General features: G+C 38.8%; 1 protein-coding gene across 5 annotated transcripts in view; it reads right to left on the bottom strand.

The window, feature by feature from the left end:
- The window catches only part of SATB1 (SATB homeobox 1), a 76,571-nt gene that overhangs the window by 23,654 nt on the left and 33,327 nt on the right, over positions 1-19,590 (bottom strand). For all 5 annotated transcript variants that reach the window (XM_067291520.1, XM_067291522.1, XM_013941422.2 and 2 more), the window contains 2 exons: positions 11,875-12,087; positions 3,203-3,358 (listed from right to left, as the gene is read on the bottom strand). In XM_067291520.1, coding sequence (XP_067147621.1) covers positions 3,203-3,358; positions 11,875-12,087 — 369 coding nt within the window. The remainder of the gene's footprint in view (positions 1-3,202; positions 3,359-11,874; positions 12,088-19,590) is intronic.

Below are 19,590 nucleotides of genomic sequence, written 5' to 3'. Positions count from 1 at the left end.
GCAAAAGAATTTTCTATTGGAAGGATTTGTTTAGCTAAATTCCTAAAATCATTCAAGTCTATGCACCAGATGCACCCTTTCCTTTGGGAAAGCCACCATGCAGTTTTTGAGGAAACCACCACCACGGCGTGCTGTGAAACTGCTCGTATGTAAATTATCACTCACCTAAGCCAGGGCATGATCTTACTAATATCACTGAAATCTCTTCCTGCTTTCGTCATCCTTCCTTGCCTTACCTTACGCTAAAACCTCTGCTGAATCAAGCCTCTATCATCTGGTTTGTCAAGTAGCAGGCCCATACATGGTCCTCTTTGAACCAGGTAACTTTTATCAAAGGCACTAAGGCAACGCAAGGGAAGATGCTCAATTTTTACCTCCACATTACCTAGATAGAAACTTCTGTAGTGCATCATTTAATAGCTATTCTGCTCAAAGTGCTCTAGTCAGAAGAATGTTATCTGCAGTGCCTTGGCTCAGGCTAGCCCAGCCACCTTGCAGATGCTGGCTACTTAGAAGCCCAATCTAATGTTGACACAAATCAGTTTCTCTAAAAAAAAGCTCTCCAGCAAATAACTACCTTTGTGCACTGGAGGACCTCCTTTGGATCACATACTGTTCTGTACTGTAACTTCAATAGTTTACATTCAGCAGTTAATCGAATTTTTATATACAAAACAAAAGGACAGGAATGTTCAATTTTTGTCAGGTTTAAAAAACAAAGATTTTAACTGACATGTCATTTTCTACTATGTGTCCTCCAGACTTTTCATTTTAACTGGAGGTGATAATCTCAGAATTTCCATTTCTGAGTGGGAAACCAATATTCCCAAATAGAAAAGGCAATGAACCTCTTCATGAACCATTTAAGAGCCTCTTAAAGAACCTTTAAGACAAGTCTATTTTTTGGGGTGTGAGAAAGATCTTTTCCCTAAGGAATAGTTCTCCTTTGCACTGTAGGCAAGCTCCAATGTAGAATTTTTTACCTGACAGCTATTGCCTGTAGCATACGTGGCTTGCTACATATTTAAAAAAATTACTGACTGGCTGATTAGCAGTCAAATGGTTAGAGAAAACCAAACACATTCAGTTTACCTCTGGGGTTATTTCTGTGAAGCAGATTTCTACTACGGCTAACTACAGACTGTTACTCTATCCTTGGGAAGGTGTCAGTCTTGAAAACTTGCTTAATACATAAATTAACATTACATTGCTTAAATCCAGGAGAAAAGTAACATCTGAAGATAAGGGCTTAATCTCCACAATGAACATGAAGAGAACTGGGTGGGTTTTTTTGTTTGTTTTGTATACTCATAACATAGTTTGTACAAGATTCTGAATTTTATACCAATACTCACACAAAAAAAAGAAAAAGGCACTTCATCCTCCAGAAGAATTCGTGCCTTGCGTTGATTACCTGTACCTTTTAAAATCTGCATTGGAAGAGCTGTCCTGCCTAAAAATTTTAAGACTGTATACTTCAATAAATACATTATCACACAAAAAAAATCAGATCAAAATCGTATGGGCTGATAGTTCAGATTCATACCTTAACTCTGCCGAGAATCACAAAGAAAAGGGGAAGGTGTAGAAAACAGACAATTCTCTAACTCCTAATCTTGACATGTAAATAAAGACATCTGAGGAGCACACAGGTTGGAAGATGCTGTAACATTCTATCATAATTAGAAACATTTCAAGAGCCCTGTAATTTCCAATCAAAATTACAGTAATTTCCGATATACAAGCCATGATTCATGACAGAATTTTTACATTCCACAGGAGATTATAGTGGCCTGATGTATGACACACTGCATACAGCACTAACATAAACAATTCAGTTTAATGTTTAAACAGCACTTGGTGTTTAGAATCCCACAATAAAAGAAACATATTATTGTAGAAATTATCACTTTGACAATGATTGAAGGGTAGGCAGGCATGTGGCCTATAAAGCTATAATTTTTACAGTCCACAGCTTGAGTTTAATCATTTTGATATAACATTTCCAAAATATCCCTTTAAATGTTCCTTACAGCATATAACTTAAGAGACAACATCCTTTCTGTACAATGAAATGGAGTAAACTCCAAAATATGAACACCATAGAAGTCAAAAGTGAAATAATAGTAAAAAGAAAAAGGCCCAGAAATACTGAAGGCCCAAGAAACATTAGGCTAACTGATCATTATCAGCTTTCACTGGAAGATGCTATATTTTTCTATGAAGCAGTTTTAGAAAAGTAAAGGAAAAAATGAGTGAGTGGACGTAACATTTAATCTAACATGAAAATTTAACACTGTAGTCATTGGTGCCTTTAACATTTCTTTCAAGTTTTGATATAACCATGGGTCTAGTCTTTCCCATTTTTCCGATATGTTTTTCCTTTACTTGCTTGAGTACATTCTCACTCAGGTCATGGTTTTACACACTCTGCCAAACTTTCTTAGAAGACATGTAACTTAGGATAATCATGCCCAACAAGAGAATACCTTGCTTGTTGATCTCCCTCTCCAGCCACAAAACTTGACAGAAATATGTCATTTGAATAAAACAGAGTAGGGTATCACATGACAAAGGCTTAAAACTGAATATGCAATGTATATGTGTGCACATGCACAGGTAACCACGCAGTCATTGTAGTCCCTCAAGATCATACACATTTTCTCAGGTTTCACTTAGATGACTGTAATTTGTTTTCTTGACTCAGATATCTGCCCCACCACCAGTACAAATCCTCAAGAGTGGGCCCGTTTCACCAAGCTTCATTTCTAACTAACTGTTTTCACAAAAACCAACTCCCCAGCATTCCTGGTTATAGGTGCATGCAATTGCAAAACACCACAGCCTCGAGATTAATTCTGCGGCAATATATACAGCTCACACACAGCTTTTTCCTTATTCATGCCAACTATGAATTTATGAAACTGATGCTTTCTGAGCTGCGCAAGACCTGCAAGCATACAACGAACATATCTCTCTGATGGGGAAGAGGGAAGACCATATCTCAGGAAGCTACTTCTCAACTCGGTCCAGTGAATGGCAACCATACGTTATCTTTGGACTCAACAAGGAGCTCTAAGTTGTGGTCCTGTGCTGTCGTGCTAACCCAGCCAGTCATTACAGTTCACACAGAAGTAGATCAAAAACAGATGGGAAAGAAAGCATGCGTGACAATGAAGCTGCCGCGCCTGGGAAACTTTACCTGGCTTTTGGTTGCTGCAACCTTTGCAAACAGTGCTTGAGACACTTTAGCTCTCTTCATTTCCTGCTGAATCTCATCATAAATGGAAGCATTAATGTTCATGGAATTATTTTCTGTTTTTCCATTCCTCTCTGTAGCAATAGTAGCTGTTTTGACCTAGAAAATATATTTTATGAGACATTTTTTATTATGAAAAAGTTATTTTTCTCTCTTTCCCTCCCCCCAGTAGTCACCCTTTCCATTTTATCCCTTTTATTCAAACCTCTTCAGATATTCTTTCAGCATTTCAGAAATTTAACATTATAAGTTATCCACAGTTCAGACAAATGGGAAACAAGAAAATTCAGCATATTGTAACAGGTGAATGCAGCTGAAATATGAGTCATTGTTAGCTGACCACTGTGAATTTCAATGTCATAAAACAAGTTAGGTGGAAACCTGTCAAACAGCCTTGTGGAGACTTGTGAACCTTACATGATTCCTCTGCCCACACAAATTAAGTAAGAATTGTAACTACAGCATAAAATAATCTCAAATGAAATAAAAGCACAGGTACATCTTGATTCATGCCTTATGCCCAGTGCACTCAAATGCATGACAGTGTAGAAAAGTTGTCGCTTTGGGTTTAACCTTCTCTTTAACTATTGGGTTATCAGTTCAATTTTTAAGCTACTTAAAAAAGCAACAATTTAGACTAATGCATATTTAAATATACTCATTCACAAAAACAAGATAGGGCTTTCTTAAAACTATTAAGTCTTGCATTTTGCTTACATACATCAAATCTATTTTTTTCATATTTATTCTTCTTGCAGTCCTGGTTAAAAACAAAACAAAACAAAACATGAAAACATGACAAAATGATTACTCCACCACTACTTTTATTTTTGCTGCACCTGCAGTGCTGAGGAAAACCAGAAAAATAGATCAGTGGTGACATGATGCACAGGAGAATATCACCTTTCCTTCATCGGAAAGCTTCTGGAAGCTGATGGAAGCGATGTTTCAACACCAAGAAGCATCTTACCAAGGTTATCATGCAGTTTCTGCAGCACCATTTGAGAGGGACAAAAAATCAGCAGGTACTCTGAGAATTTTCCCCAAATATCCCTACAATATTCTCCATAGTTAAGGATATCATTTTTCTTTAGCAGCTAGGCAGGCAATTCTTGCCTGACAGCAGTGGACCTAGAGATGAAGGGGAAGACTGGATTTCTGACAGGAATCCACAAGGTGATGATGCAAAATCCAGCTTTTTGATTTTGTTTCAAACCTACTGATTCATACTGAAATTGTTGAGAGCTGAATTAATTTAGCCATTTAGAAGTTAGATGTGTAGTCTAAGTTATTCAGGCTACCTCTAAAATTAATGGACAGAGATAGGCACTTCCAGAGGGTGATTCAGCCTACTCTCAGGGATGTGTCCAAAACCACAGTTTCACTATCAGTTTAATCCAATGCAAGTCAGCACCTTCCTGTGCTTTGAAACCCCTCAGGGTTCAAAGGGAAACGATGACAACATGATAATTCATCTTTTAATCTCACTCTGCATGAGCTTTCATATGTCACGGGATCTCATGTGTGAGAGTCAAAGGGTTTGGGTGAGAGACATAGGCAAACCATCAGCCCATTTTTTCCTCGAAATGTCATACTCAATTCATGGTAAGTACCCTCCATAGTACCTTTAAGATAAAATAATCTAGTCCAGAATCTGTGAGTGCATGCCACTTTTGCTGAGCCCAATTTGTCTATCAGGTGTTACAGGAGCAATGCTGATACAAGCCCATCAGCTGCAAATGGAAAAACCTCTGCAAGAATAAAGCATATGTACATGCTCCCACCTGCCTCCTACTGGTAGGTGTTAGGACTTTCTAGTGTCCAAAAAAAGGACTACTAAATGACACAAGAAATGGAGAAAAATGCCAGGATGTTATATGCAGTGTATCATGTGATTTGTCTTCATTCAAAAACAATTTGTAGCTTGTGGCAATGACCTGAAGAGTGAGGCCTTTGTACAGTCGGACATTTTACATAGGATACTACAGTAGGTAATGGCGAAGCCTAGACCAATGGAAACATTTGAGATGCCTGCCAGTGGGCAGCATGAGGAGCAGCACCATGAACCTCCATTCTTCAGGTGGGAAATGCAGGGGGGGGAAATACATGGCTTGTTTTGAGCAAATTAGCCTTGGGCAGCAAGAGCAGGTGCATCTCCTGAATACCAAACAGCACAACCATTTGCAAATTACAAATAAGTGGCAATTTTATAACCTTTAAATGAAAAGGACCCACTGGAAGAAAACTGACAACCAATGGCAATGTTTATATACTCCAGTATACTGTAACATACTACTGGAGACAGCTTTCACTGCTTGTGTGAAAAAACTAGGCTAAGCTAAATTAGAAAATTAAAAAGTGATGGCTTTGTGGTCAATGCGTCCTCTTGGACCACAGGTTTAAACTCTGTCAGAGTTAATTCAGTCCTTCCAAAAGAAGTACTTGTAGTCAATCTTTGAAGGTCCTTAGGAGCAGAAAAGAGGATGAAGGTACTCTGCTAGAACATGCAATTCCATAGTATCTTTTGGGAAAGAAATGCTTTGGTCTTGTAATCCTGATCAAAATGTCTCTTCTTCCATAAGCATGCTGCCTTTTTGATTGCTACCCAGCTTCAAAAAAACAGCTCTGTGTTGTAGCAATACTTCACAGACTACTTAACTGAATTGTGGAGTGAACACCCAGGTCATCAAAACACAAGTCTTGCACACAATGTTGGCTACATAATTTAAATTGTACATCTTTGTCCACACTTGTCAATGCACAATTTAATACAGATAGGCACTTAACTCAGGGGGACTACTGAAAATCCCCATTCTGGTACGCAAATCTCATCTATCTTTCTGCAGGTAAAACACAAAGCTCAACTTTGCAGCATCTGCTGTGTCACTAAGTTAAAAGAAAGGCTCCTATTGCCTTCTGTTGATATTGAATAGGGAACTGAACAACAAAAGACACTAATATCTGCATCAAAATACCAAACTAGCCCAAAGAGCTTCAGGAGAGTGAAATTCTTGAAGTTATAAAATGATTGGCTTGGGGACTATCAAGAGTTGTTGTTCACGGCCACTCCCTCTCCCTCTCCAATTTACATAGTAGGCCAAGCATAAAAATTCTTCCCCAGCCTCTTAACAATTTCTTTCTAAAGATCAGGTATAGACTGTGGCTGGACTAGATGGACCATTGGTCTGCTCTGGTCTGATGAATACCATGTAATAATGCTAATTAACCTCTTGGAGAATATCTGTACAAAAGACTGTTTCATAATTTGTACATAGCAAGCATCTATTCTGTTGTGCTGAACTTAGAATTGGGTTCAAGATAGAGGCTGTTTGAATCTGGGTTGAAAAAACACCCTCCTCCTCAAAAAAAGCCTGCAAAAACAAAACAACCCCCCCCCCCCCCCCAATGCAGCTTAGGGACTTGGGAGGAGGTGGAAAAGGGATTCATTTTGGAAAGAAAAACACAACAAAACATAATCTCTCATCCCATCCGCACTTAAACACAACCTCTCACCCCACCCACACTTATACCTACATTTTCTGTTTCAAAAAGAAACTATAGATCAGCTAAATTGTGAAAGTAACCAAATCTTGCTAATATTAAACTGAATAAGGGAGCAGTACTTTACAAACTTATCACACTGAGAATTAGAAACTTGTTTGGCCCTCCTCCTATCACAACCAATTTAGTCATTTAAAAATACTTGGAAAAAAAACCTAACACACCCATTCCTTCCTGGCCTGCCCAGATCCATATTTTACTATCAAATAAGATTGATCACAGTAGTGAGAACTTCTGGATTCATTCAGTTTTCCTCAACAAAGGACAGGTTGTTGTTGAACCAATCTGAACAAGTTTTCACAATTATGGAAGCTCACTTTTTCCTCATTGAAACTGAAACAAAAAAAATCTCTTATAACACATTCTCCTAAGTACTGTTTTAGCTTGGGAACAAAAATCTTCTTTAATCCTGGTTTAGCTTTTAATATTACATCGTACATTAAAATTCATAAAGTAGTTCATTCCAGGCAAAACAAACTACTTTTCAGTTCTGCTCTGCAAATAGCACAGGAGTTACAATAAATACTGTTGCTTTCAGAACAGCTTTTATCAGGACAAGGTTTACTACTCCATTATTACAGTGGCGCCTGGAAGTGCAGTTATAGTTAAGTGTCAGTAGTTCCATTAACTCTTCTCCATGGTGGTTTTTGCAGGGGGAGAGGGTTGCATTTAATATTTTGTTCATTTTGAGTTTCATTAAAACGTAATTTGGCACAAAGACTATCAACCTAAATCTCAAATTGTTGAGAGATTTAGAAATACAAATTTTGATGGTGGCTAAGTATGACTTGTGCATATGTTTGAACTCCAGGACTCCACAGTGAAGTTTAGTGGGAGCTGGAGTTATACAGTTCCCTGAATTGGAGATTCACGTCTTAACAACTAGCAAGACAGTGTCCTCCTCAAGACCAGTCTTTCAAGAGTGACATTATATTTCTGGGACCCAAGCTGAAACTGCTTTAGCATGAATGAACTGTATTTTATCTGCAGCCAGAGGCAGGCCAGGATTATATTCTTGAAAATGAAGGTTTTCTTAAACTGAGTATGCAGAAAAATGACTCAGGCAAGATTTGTGGATACTTCTTAAAACACTGTCTTGTTAAGATTATATTCTGCCCTTGACTTATATGTACTCTGTTTTTACATAGGATGATAATGACCCCAAAGAGTTAGCAGGAATTTTCTTTGGGGAGTAGAGGTGGGGGAGGGAATTCTTCTCCAGCTCTGCCAAAATGGAGATTATTTTCTCTTCTGAAAAGGAACCACTCATAACTGCAGAAAGGCTAACAAGCTTTAACCCAAACATTCTGAAAAAGAAAATCTGTAACTCGCTTGCCTGCCCCGTTCTCCCCTCCAGATCTCCTACAGAGGGACCCCTCTTTCCCCCAAGACATTCAACAGGCCCTGATCGGATGGTGAGTCCATCCCTGGTGGGCACCACGCAAGCCCTGAACATGGCTCGACACTAAATGGTCCCTAAAGTATCCCCACCCTCTCTCATTCCCATAAGACATACACTAGTCTTGTCCCTTGAGCTTGACTTAGGAATACCCAGGAAGGACTTTTGTGGTAAGCTAAAGGTGTTGAATAAAAAAAAAAATAATAAAAAAAAACAGGAATAAGAGAAATAGAACAAGAAAAGAATTTTTTTTCTTCCTTCTAGGTTGGAGGAGTTGAACTGTGTCTCCATGCAGTACCTAGCTGCTGGAGTTGCTAATATTTACAAATTCCACTACCCCAGGAAAAAGTTTAACATAGAACTTCTATCACAGGAAAGTGGCAAAATGAACAACATTAAGGGAAAATTCTTGTGCTGCTGTCTCCTTGCGGTCAGATCGCCAGCATGGAAGATAGCAGCAGATTTCTACAGCTTGACCTTCTTGGGAGCCATACACATATCCTGATAGCTCAGGCATTAGAGACTAATGATTTCAATTAAAAAAAAAAGAAAAGAAAGATTGCTTTTTTGTTTAAGTTAGGGAGAACGGGAGAAGTATGGGGGACAAAGGGCTTCTTAAAGGATTTCAAAAAAGAACTGGAAACAGTCCAGACACATTAGCTCAAGTAGGAACTAGTAAGAATGCTGTAAAAATGAGATAAATTCAACACAGTTCCTTCTAACTCAGGCACCAGGGTTTAGGCTTGGTAAGTTCCTACTATCCTATCAGACCTCCAAGGTCACGCTTTCTGTTTTTGCATTTAAGTATGCATAATTCACACAGAACAAGCCCAGCTGCTAAATGGTTAAGTCTGCTCTACTGTCTGGCCACCAGTTGGCAACACAAAAATGCAAAATAGATCCTTTTCAGGATGTTTATTTTCACATCCTTCCGAAACTGATAACTTGCAATTGCAAAATAAACCTTCATGTGTGGCATATTAGCTCCCATTTTTCAAGGTTTCATAGTTTAATTGTTTCAAATGTTACACTGGTCTAAAGATTTAATATTAAATATGTTGGCTCTTGCATAAATTCTGTTGTCAGGATAAATGGTCTGTTTTGTCTTTCAATAGTTATCCAAAAAGCTCACAGCTAAGCTAGAAAAACATTATGCTGTATTCCTGTATAGTGAACTTTAAATAATTTCTTAGAATAAATTCTATAGTTGTAAGGATGCTAATAGTTTTATTTCCTTAGTATAGTTCCTTAGCATTCAATAAAATGTGCACATTTTTTGGGGGGGGGGAGGGGTATCAGAGTTAATAATTTTGCAGTAGTATGACTATAAATTATTTCTGCTATGATTTGTAAAATTGTATTTGCTAGGGCAATTACTAGAATAATTTAATTATTATTTCTAGCGTTAAGTATTGTACTTATGTTACTAACATGGATATTTTCATTTTGAAAATTAGGACTCAGAACACTTAGTAGCAGGTGGTAAGTGCTACATGTGCTTATAGGTGGATGATTCTGGCAACACGTGAAAAGGTCACGCAGGATCCCAACTCAGAGGTTTCTACATCCTGGTCTGCACAAATCCATCCACTAGGTAAAGTACATATGTTTTGTAGCATGACAGAGAACAATATAACAACTAGAAAAATCATTTTGTTCTATACAGCTCATGTATTAGTCTATAAGGTTTCAGTTTTAATCTGTTTTCCTGTTAAAAACAATCAAAACAAAATTGTATGCTTTTTCCACTTTGAACTGTCTCTTTTTATGTTATTAGGTTAACTGTACTCCTGATTCCCCCTAAAAAATCAAAAGGTAAATATATACAAGAACGCGGCAGAGAGATCTTACCCTTCCCCAAATCTGGACTACAGTATGTATTTGTCAGTAAAAAACTAAGTTTCACTTCCTTTCTGGCTGCAAGGGATTTATACAGTTTAAGGTGTGAACTGAAACCAATTCAAGGACTACCCCGACTCGACATTCTTCTGGAAGGTCCTGTAATTAACTTTGTTCTTTAGCTGTGAAATTGCCCAAGACCACTTGAGACAGAGTGAGACATTACCCTGGCAGAGAGAGATAAGTTAAGAACTAAGGGTTAGCCTTTGCTCTGAATTACCTGGACTGTGGGAGCACAGACAGACATTAAACCAAACTCGTATGTTATTTTAAAGAGAGTTATCTGTATTTAACTATTTCTCACTAAAGCAGTACTATGTAAATAGACTCTCATCCTTTATCTTGAATACTATCTATAGTGGATTTCCCAGACTAAACTCAGTTAATGATAACAAAACTAGACAATTAGCACAGTCTGTTCCTTCTGTAAAAAATTTTCCTCTTCTCATGAAAAGTACTAGAGTAGGTCAGAAGTGATCTTCTGTCCTCCCTTTTCCTACATTTTTGTTATTTATTACTCTTAGTGTGGTCTTTAGCATCCATTAGCTGCAGAAAATTTAGAAAAATTATCTGTGGGAATTTATAGCATTCAGAATGAGTACAGAATATAGTCATAGGCACATGCTTGAGCCTGGCTAGTCAAAGACTGCTCTGTACTTATATCATCACAAAATTCCCACAATCCCAAAGCCTTGCTTTTTTCTTTTCTTTTTTTGCATAGTTAATCTGGATTGGGTATACAGCATGCTTCCCACACATCTGTGTATCAGTTTGTTTTGTCCTTGCAAAGCTACAACCTCGAGCCACAGCAATGCAGGTTATTTCAGGAAAGGTATACCGTTTTTTGTAGTGTTTCATTCACAACAGCATTTCTTCTTTGTGGAAATCCTATGTGTTCCTATGACTAACACTCGTATTTTTCATGCACCCTGAACTGGCATAAATTTTAGCGTTTCCTTGACAGATACAAGGACTGCAACATTGAGTTTCTGGATCTCAGTCTGTCAAACTTTCTCATTTTTGGAGCATTAAACAAATAGACCCACTAGATTTTACGGAAATCAATAGGAGCTTCATTTGAATGAGGGCTGAATTAAGATTTAATGAACATATCCCAGTCTTCCAGAGTGATGGATACAGCAAGACTGTTATACTCCAGCAGAGTCACTGAATGGATGCCATTTGGACATACAGGCATAAATTAGAAGAGCGTTGCAAGTTGTCAATGGCTTGACTTAGTGAAGGAAAGCCCAACATTTTGGGAGGGAGTGTTCTCTCCTCTATCCCTTTAGTTTTACCTGTTTGTTTTCTGGAAGATAATTTTAAAGGCAATGTGATGTACTAAGTGATACTTCTACTTTCATTCCCACTCAGTTCAGTTATCCAAATCCTTTAAATTCCCTATTTAAAATTGTAACATAAAAACAACACCTAAGAATTATAAGAAAAAAGGGAGCTAAAAGCCAGGATGTTCCAGGACCAAATCAAGCTCAGACTGTGTATGCACCATAATGTATAGAATTTATCTTAAAACTAGAGAATATATAGTAATAAGCTGCTACTATCATCCAAGGCATTTCCTAAATTTAATTTGTGATATGTGCTGAAGATAATGATTCAACTAGCATTAAAAAAATGTAGTAGCATTAGTAAGCTTTTTTCTTTTCTTTTTTTTTTTTTTTAAAAAAAGGTACCACCCAGCAGGACACTGAGAAAGCAGAACGAGCACATCTAAAAGACATAGAGAGTGGTTTACTTGTGGAGGACGGCTAGGCGGTGTGCTTATGAGAGGTGCTGGGCCCATGGCAGAGGCTGCGTTCAAGCTCCTTTCCCTTTCATCCTGGTAAATTCGATCTCGTTCGGCTTCTGGCAGCTGCAAGAAGTTCTGCATAGCCCGAAGGTTTACCAGTAAGGACTGCGAGGCAGTCTTGGGATCCTCTTCCTTTCGGAGGATTTCTGAGAGCAAGCCCTGTAGGGAGGGGGAGGAAAAAAAGGCTGGATAGTTAGCCTAGGTGAGCTTTTGTAAAAATGCGCTCTGCAAAGCCACTGCTAATCATTCCTTTTTATTCTTTCCACTAGGTTTAGAACGAGAACAGCCAAATGTACTATTCACTCCACATAGGAATATATTAATGACAATTTAGGTAGCAGAGAAGAGTGCCTCAATTGTACTCTTAATTTTATTAAGCATCTGTTTTACATAGAACGTAAACTGTATCTGCCTAATTGGTTTCCTTTCTTTTACCGGCTTAACTTGCCATAAAATCTTTCACAGTCACCAGACAATCAGAAGAAGTTAGGAGTAAATGAAATTCACCTATTTTAGAGAACACTAGCTTGTTCTCATGCCTCCTAGACAAAAACCATAGTAAACTTATAGAAATGGCTTTCCACATTTCCAGCAACTTAAACAGCACCTTGGAAAGAAGTGGTATTTCAGAATTAATCTGAGACGATAAACACATGACGTTCCTAGAGTACTGCTTCACTGACTCAGGTCCTTATTTGTTATATGTCAATACCTTGTTTTGAGAGGGGAATATGATCGTTAACAAGACCAAACGGACATATCAGTTTAACAACAGGTGACAAAATTCGCTGTTGGCAACTGATGTTGAACTCAAAATCCAGCAAACCCATCCAGAGACCTGTCGGAAAGGGGGCAGGTAGGAAATATTTTTTGATTCAAAGATGCCAGGTACGTCATGATGTCCATTAACAGGCACTTAAAATACTACATGGGGTTTTGACTGTGAAGAGAGGCAAGTGGTTGCGGGCTGACAATACTTTCTACAAGGGAGCAGCTGGCTGACGAGGGCGAATTTGGGAACTTATCCCTGGTTTCAGGGAGCCTATTTGGGAAGGGACGCGGGTCCCAATTCCTCATTCCATTTACTGCTGCCGTCCTTTGACAACTTTCAGAGTCCAGCAAAGATACTTTAAAGTGAGTATTGGAAATGAAAGAAAAACAGCAAACAGGGCATACGTAGCAGTGAGCCAGAAATAGCCAGCTGCAGACGGCAGCAGGCTTATACAGACCACACCAGGTTTCCTGCGTAATCATTTGATCTTGACTCTCAGCAACGGAGCAGGTCTGGTGATCTGGGACACCTAATTACTCTAAGAGATGAAACATTTATGAACCTATGAGTGCAACGAGAGCTTTAATGTCAACAGGTTCTTGAAATCTCTCCCCCCCCCCCCACCAAATTCTCCTTTTAAATATGTCAGAACTACAAAATGCTCTACTGTCTTGAAGTGACAAGGTAGGGATAAGAAAACTAACTTTTGCAAGAGCAAACATGAACTTCTTTTAAAAATAAATGCTGTTGTCATGATGGGACAAGGAGATGTTTGCTCTGAGAGGCTTTTATGGCTAGCATAGAGTGAACAGGGATATTGTTTTGAAGTAGCACAACCCAGTGCTTTTTTCTTGAAGAGTTACATTTAATTTCCTTATCAAGGGGTGTAGGGGGGAGGAGAAGGCGGCAATAAAAATGCTAAAACTGAGAGGCAATCCTGATTAAGACATCCATTCATAACGGGGTGCTACAGAAACCTACTGCGCAAGCATCCACTCCCTGTCACCTCTGTAGTGATGTCTGACATTAGCAGGACCTAAAGAAGTTGTCACCTCTCCTAAAGGTCCTTTCATACCTGGCAAAAGCCCCTTATAAACATCCTAGGAGGAGAGCTGGAGAGCGAGTGCCCCTCCAGTGAAGCCCCAGCTTTCTGCACTTGCAGGAGGGAAAGGGGAAGCAAAACACAAACCCGCTTTCCAGTGCTGAGCCTGAAACATAATTTGGAGGAGGACTGAAAAAATAAAATCCTGGCGGATACTTTCTTACCACTATTCTTCATCCCTCCTCTTTTCTGGTGTCCAGATAGAAACTATTCAGAAGGTAAATATGGGAGTTACAGAAAAAAGTGGCATTTGTGTGGATCATAATTTTTAAAAATTTTCATAGTGATTAGTCCCAACAACAAACTTACTCATTAACAAATACGGAAGTTATTATATATGAGTTTGTTATACTTCTAAGTACTCAAGGCCACTGCTTTTAGTGTTTGTCAGTGGTAAGGTTATACTACCCATCCTCCCAGGAGTGTCAAAAATGATTTAGCGCCACTGGAGACAAGGCAAAGATGCCTGCAGAACACAGGATGTATGACTGAGGTGTAAACACATGTGATTTCTGACCGCTACTCTGCTGAAAACAACTGCAACAGGATTAATAATAATAATAATAATAATAATAAAAAAAAACTCAAGTGGACTGATCACTGGCAGGAGAGGAGACTCATTACTAACAACCCACTGTCAACAGCAGAAAATATCCTTGAAAAATAGTCTAGCCCCTACTAAAAATATTGACTGGTAAAAGCCTTTCCCACATAGCGGGCAGCTTAAACAAGTAGAAAAGGCTGTTTTTCTTGTATAACTTTTCCCCTCAGTGAAATAAATACACAAAGAAAATAGATGGTTGTATTTTTGTTGTGTTTGCCAATATAAGCATTTCTGCAGGACAATTCTTGGTGATTAGAAATGCCATAAAGTAACCAGGTCCCTCTCCTCCCCCATCACTGCCATGACTTCCAGCATGAGCTGGAAGCACAGCAGAGGATGCAGATGTAGAGAGAAGAGGGAGGCAGGAATGGTGGGAGAAGGCAAGAAAGAGATGTTTACTTCTAGGAACTTTGAACCTAAAGGTCAGAATACATGTGTGAATAACACATGAAAACAGGCGCTGTGCGAGGTGTGGGGGAAGTCATACACTGCAGTTTCTCTGCATCAAACACTACTTCAATGCTAGTGCTTCAATCTTTTGAGCACTAAAATTCAGCTAAAGATCATATGACAAGACATAAACAGGAAAATCCTAGAAGGAATGCTTCAGCCTTTGCATCCTTTCTCATACTGACAGGCAGAGATTTACTATTTATTTTACCAGGCTTGAACTGATTTGCCAAGATATATCTCTTGGTGTGATCTCCTGATACTGTACTTCAGGTTGCCCAAAAGCTAAATGCCATTTTGCATAGAGATCATAAAAACTGCCAGACACAGACTCCCCCTCACTCTTCTTTCCTTTTACTATTCTCACACTGGAAATGTATGTTCTTAAGATGTTACCAAATCTCACTGGGAAAAAAAAAAGTTTACATGTCATCACAAGTATAATTCATTACTAATTGCACAAAAATGTTCAATAAATATTATCAGTGCTTTCAAAAGCTAATTATGAATTCTTTAAAACTGGAGATAAACAAAAATGCCTGCCAATACTGAACAAAAACACTGCCTGTCTGGCCCCCACTTTGTCTCCTCTTTGAACATAATCACTGATTCAAATAGATTTTATCAGCCTCATAGAACTTCAAAGCTCCCAGAAGAAAAATGCAATTTGCCAAAACCTCCCCAAAATATGCAGAGCATCCCTGAATACTATCTGTCTCCATTGCAGTGTGCTTAAGTCACATGTCCAGGTGGAAGATTATTTGCAAGCTCCACCCACAAGCCTGGATCCCTGCCAAGTAAGTTATAAGCAGACACGTTTATCTATGTCACTTAGTAGCAAGAGGAGAGCTGTCATGATATGTAATAGCACCTTTTTACCTTTTATTCAATTGTGATATGGATAGCGTGCTTTTTCTTAAATTACACTACGAAGAATTATATGAATACAGTGGCAATTTCTGTTATACTTAAGCAGGCAAATTTCTCTCTACCACATAATTTACAGAACTCAAATTCAATAAAACATTACATGATGGTCCATTACTGTTATCAATTTTGAATAATCCATCTTCATTTTTCATTTTACTGGAAAATAAAGTGTGCCAAAGACAAAATGGAAGGAAAAAAAAGTGCCTGAGAAGGTGGTTGGTGTAAACTTGGATTTTGTTTTAAAATTACAGAGAGCAGTGTTCTCCCTCGAAATAGCAATTGCCCAGACTTAGTATGAGCATTGTCCTAAATACCCGGAAGTTTTCACATAGGAAAAAAGGCACTATATATGAAGGAAATGCAGTGCATTCCGGTAACTAATTTTTTGAACAAGAAAGCGTGGGGGTGAAATAGAAAGGAGGGGGAGAGAAAGGTATCTGGCAGAAACACTGAGAAGTATTCTAAAACCTTGAGATGAAAAACTGTTGCTTCTGGGAAGAAGAAAAATGACAATAGTCAGACACGGCAAAAGCAGCAAAACCAGCAAAAACGGCATAAGCACCCCCCTCTTTCTGCGACGCTGGAGAGGAGAGGTCATCTCCGTACTGCAAAACCCGAGCTCATGCTGCAAACGGGGTGGTTGAAAGTGTGCACCAACACAGACACAGGTGACTCAGGGTTACGGCTCCAGCCACAACCGTGACTAACTGCTCCCTGCCCGCACCCTGCATCTATGTCACTATGCTGTGCACCGGCTTAAATTACGCCTTGAAGCCAAATGTGAGACTTGCTGGCGGGAACCGAAGCTTGCCATTTCCTGACCCATGTTTACGCTTACAAACACTACAGAAATGGTAGAGGGCATTTGTTTGTTTATCTAGCGCTCCCGAGGTGGCTGAGATGAACAAATGGTAATGCTCCAGCTCTTTCAAGAAAGAACTGAACAGAGCAAAGGGCCTCCCAGTTTACTAGAAAACGGGCAGAGTTGGCCTCACCCGATTTGCTCACAGAGGCTGTGGGAAGGGTCGGCATCAGGACACCGTGTTTCGGCACGTCCGCCCAGGGCTGCCCTCCGTCGGTGCCCCGGTCCCCAGGCTGCTCGGCGCTACCCCAGGCCAGCAAGAGTCGGTGGGACACGAATGCCCAACAAAAGGCAGGAAAAAGCTGACCCGAGCCTGGGAATTTCGACAGAATGAGGTGTCTGTGCAGTGCACTGACATCAGCTGGGAAAAAACACTAAATTTATTAATTCAGCTCAATGGCAACTGAAACATAAGCAGCTCAGTTTACCAAAACTGCCCTCACAAATGCAGAAGCTGGTACACACGTTCACCAGCCAGGCTTGAGGTGAAATTTGGACATGCTAGGACAAATCCTGACTCAACAAACTTTTCCATGGTGCACTACAAAGAGGTACTAACAGGATTCACTCTATTTCTTTGCAGCCAGTGAGCTGGAATCGCAACTGCTGAAGGACAAATAAAACTTGGGAGCCCATTGTGCGTCGAGGCCTTCCTAGGAGGGAGAGTGAGAAACTCCTCGCAGGGCGAGGTGCTCCCCCCGCAGCAGCTGCTGCTGCTGCCGCCTGCCACAATCACGCCATCGTGCACGCGGAGATGCCCGTTCTCATTCAACCTAGAGCTTTCTGGACTCTTCCTTGATTCAGCTTTGCGAGACACATTCCTGAGAACAGCACATTTTTGAAACTACTGTTCTGAAGCTAGGGCTAGGGAGAAATTATCCAAGAAGAGATTAAAAAGCCCTTCCAATTTTCTTAGGTGTGGGAGTTTTTGGAGTTTTTGGGTTTTTTTCCTCTTCTATCTTCTAAATGATAATTTAAAAAAAAAAGTCAGAAGTAATTTTACCAAAATTCTTTCCTTTGGGCTGGAAGTAAGCAGAAACATTTCTAGTCAACATTTTTCCCCCAACCCCCAAATCCTTGAAAAATACAGCCAAATGTTGAATTACCACTCTGAGCTGGTAGAATTCCCCCCACTCACCCCAAAACCTACCAGATTCTGTATTTGTATCGTAGAGTGCAAGTCTGTAAAATAGGAGGTGCCAACATCTTCAGCCAATTCAACCAAAGGCCATTTTTATTGCAAAAACATTAAACTGAATTACTCTTAGTTTAAAATTCACTTCCTTCCTTTACTTTTATGCAGAAAGCAAAACTCTTCCTTCATCTGAGACTATCTCTAGACATCAGTTTTTTTGCGCAGAACTCCTCACTGATTTCAGTGAGGTCTCCTGCCTTCAAAAGCTGATGGCATGATATGGTCCCTGGACACAGCTCAAATATGTTTATGACAGTTTCAAAAATGTCACTGCTAAGCCTGAGTTAGCTTTTTTATCTCAGAAAACAGTAGCTGAATTTAAACAAGCATTACCATTTGCTCTATCCAAAAAAAAAAGGACAATAGATTTTACATCAATATTAGAAAATAACTTCTAAACAGCATCACTTATTGAAGTGTTACCTTAATTTTACTTAAATGTGATCCTTGAATAAATCCTTGAATAAGCTGTTATAAATTCTGAAGTACAGCAAGCAAAACAAATCTAAATGCTTTCATATAAAAATCACAGGTATCTATGGGGCTTCAGTTGCCTATGAGCAGGCTGAGACATCTTTTTGCAAGAGTAAGGCTAATATTGCCTAAACTCCTAGTATTTTTCCTTTCTGTTCCCTACATTTGCTACAATAAATAACAAATATTGCAAACACTTAAGCAGCTAACTGTAAATACTAATATGATTAGCTAACACAAACTGTAGGATATGGGGATACTACTCTGTGTTCTTTAAGGTAGATCTGGTTGAATATTGCCAAAATATATTACATACGTACATACATACATATATATATATTTTATATATTTTCACTGGAAAAAAATTTTTTTTCAATGTTCACTTTTTGGGTTTCCACACAATTTGAGCCACTTTGAACACATTTTATCAAGCTGGTTAACCACAATGGCTGTGGAAGAAATGAACTTTAAACAGATTTTAATAGCATTTGTAGTAAGAAAAGTGTCTAGTAATCAGGAATCAGAATATGCAGTAGAAATCTAGTCCTGTAGTTGCACTCATCCTATCTCAAGGGCATCTTTATATGCTGTGTCATATAAATTCAATGTCCAGTCAGAACCAATCATCCTTGCATTTCAAATAACAAATCATGTTCATGCACAAATGACAGACCAAAAACTGTATGCAAAACTAGCTGACAAAAACTGAACAAATGAATTTGAAGGGGGAAGGAACTTGGGAAAAAACAAGCTGCTTTTAGACAAGTTTGAGAAGTAAATATCTAATGCATTATTTACTTTCTGAATTATTTGCTCAGCTTTTTGCCCTGGTAAGATGACAACCCCAGATGATGGTAACTTGAAGCTATTATTATTATTTCAATACTTAATATTATCAATAGTCAAAACATTAAATATGGTAGTAAAAATATATATGTTCACTTATTTATATAAATATCAGCTACTGGAACTTAACTCATATAAGTTATTCTTGCATGAGTTACATATGTAACCTATGAAATAATGTATAAAAGACCTGCAAGGTTAAGAGGGAAGACACATACATACACACACACACACAGATGGACACACACACAGCTCTACAGAGAAATCACACCATGTCTGTACTTCCTTTTAGCTAAAGGAGGATGTAAAAAAATTTAAGGCAACAATAATAATTCAGAATGATTACAAATGACATGCTGCTGCAAACCTGGTACAAATGCATTTGAAACAGTTTTTATTCTGTAAGCTATGCAAGGAGAAACATCAA

The sequence above is a fragment of the Apteryx mantelli genome, chromosome 2 (assembly GCF_036417845.1).
Source record: "Apteryx mantelli isolate bAptMan1 chromosome 2, bAptMan1.hap1, whole genome shotgun sequence".
Classification (NCBI taxonomy): domain Eukaryota; kingdom Metazoa; phylum Chordata; class Aves; order Apterygiformes; family Apterygidae; genus Apteryx; species Apteryx mantelli.
The sequence above is the reverse complement of the archived record's forward strand: the minus strand, read 5'-3'. Positions and strand labels throughout refer to the sequence as shown.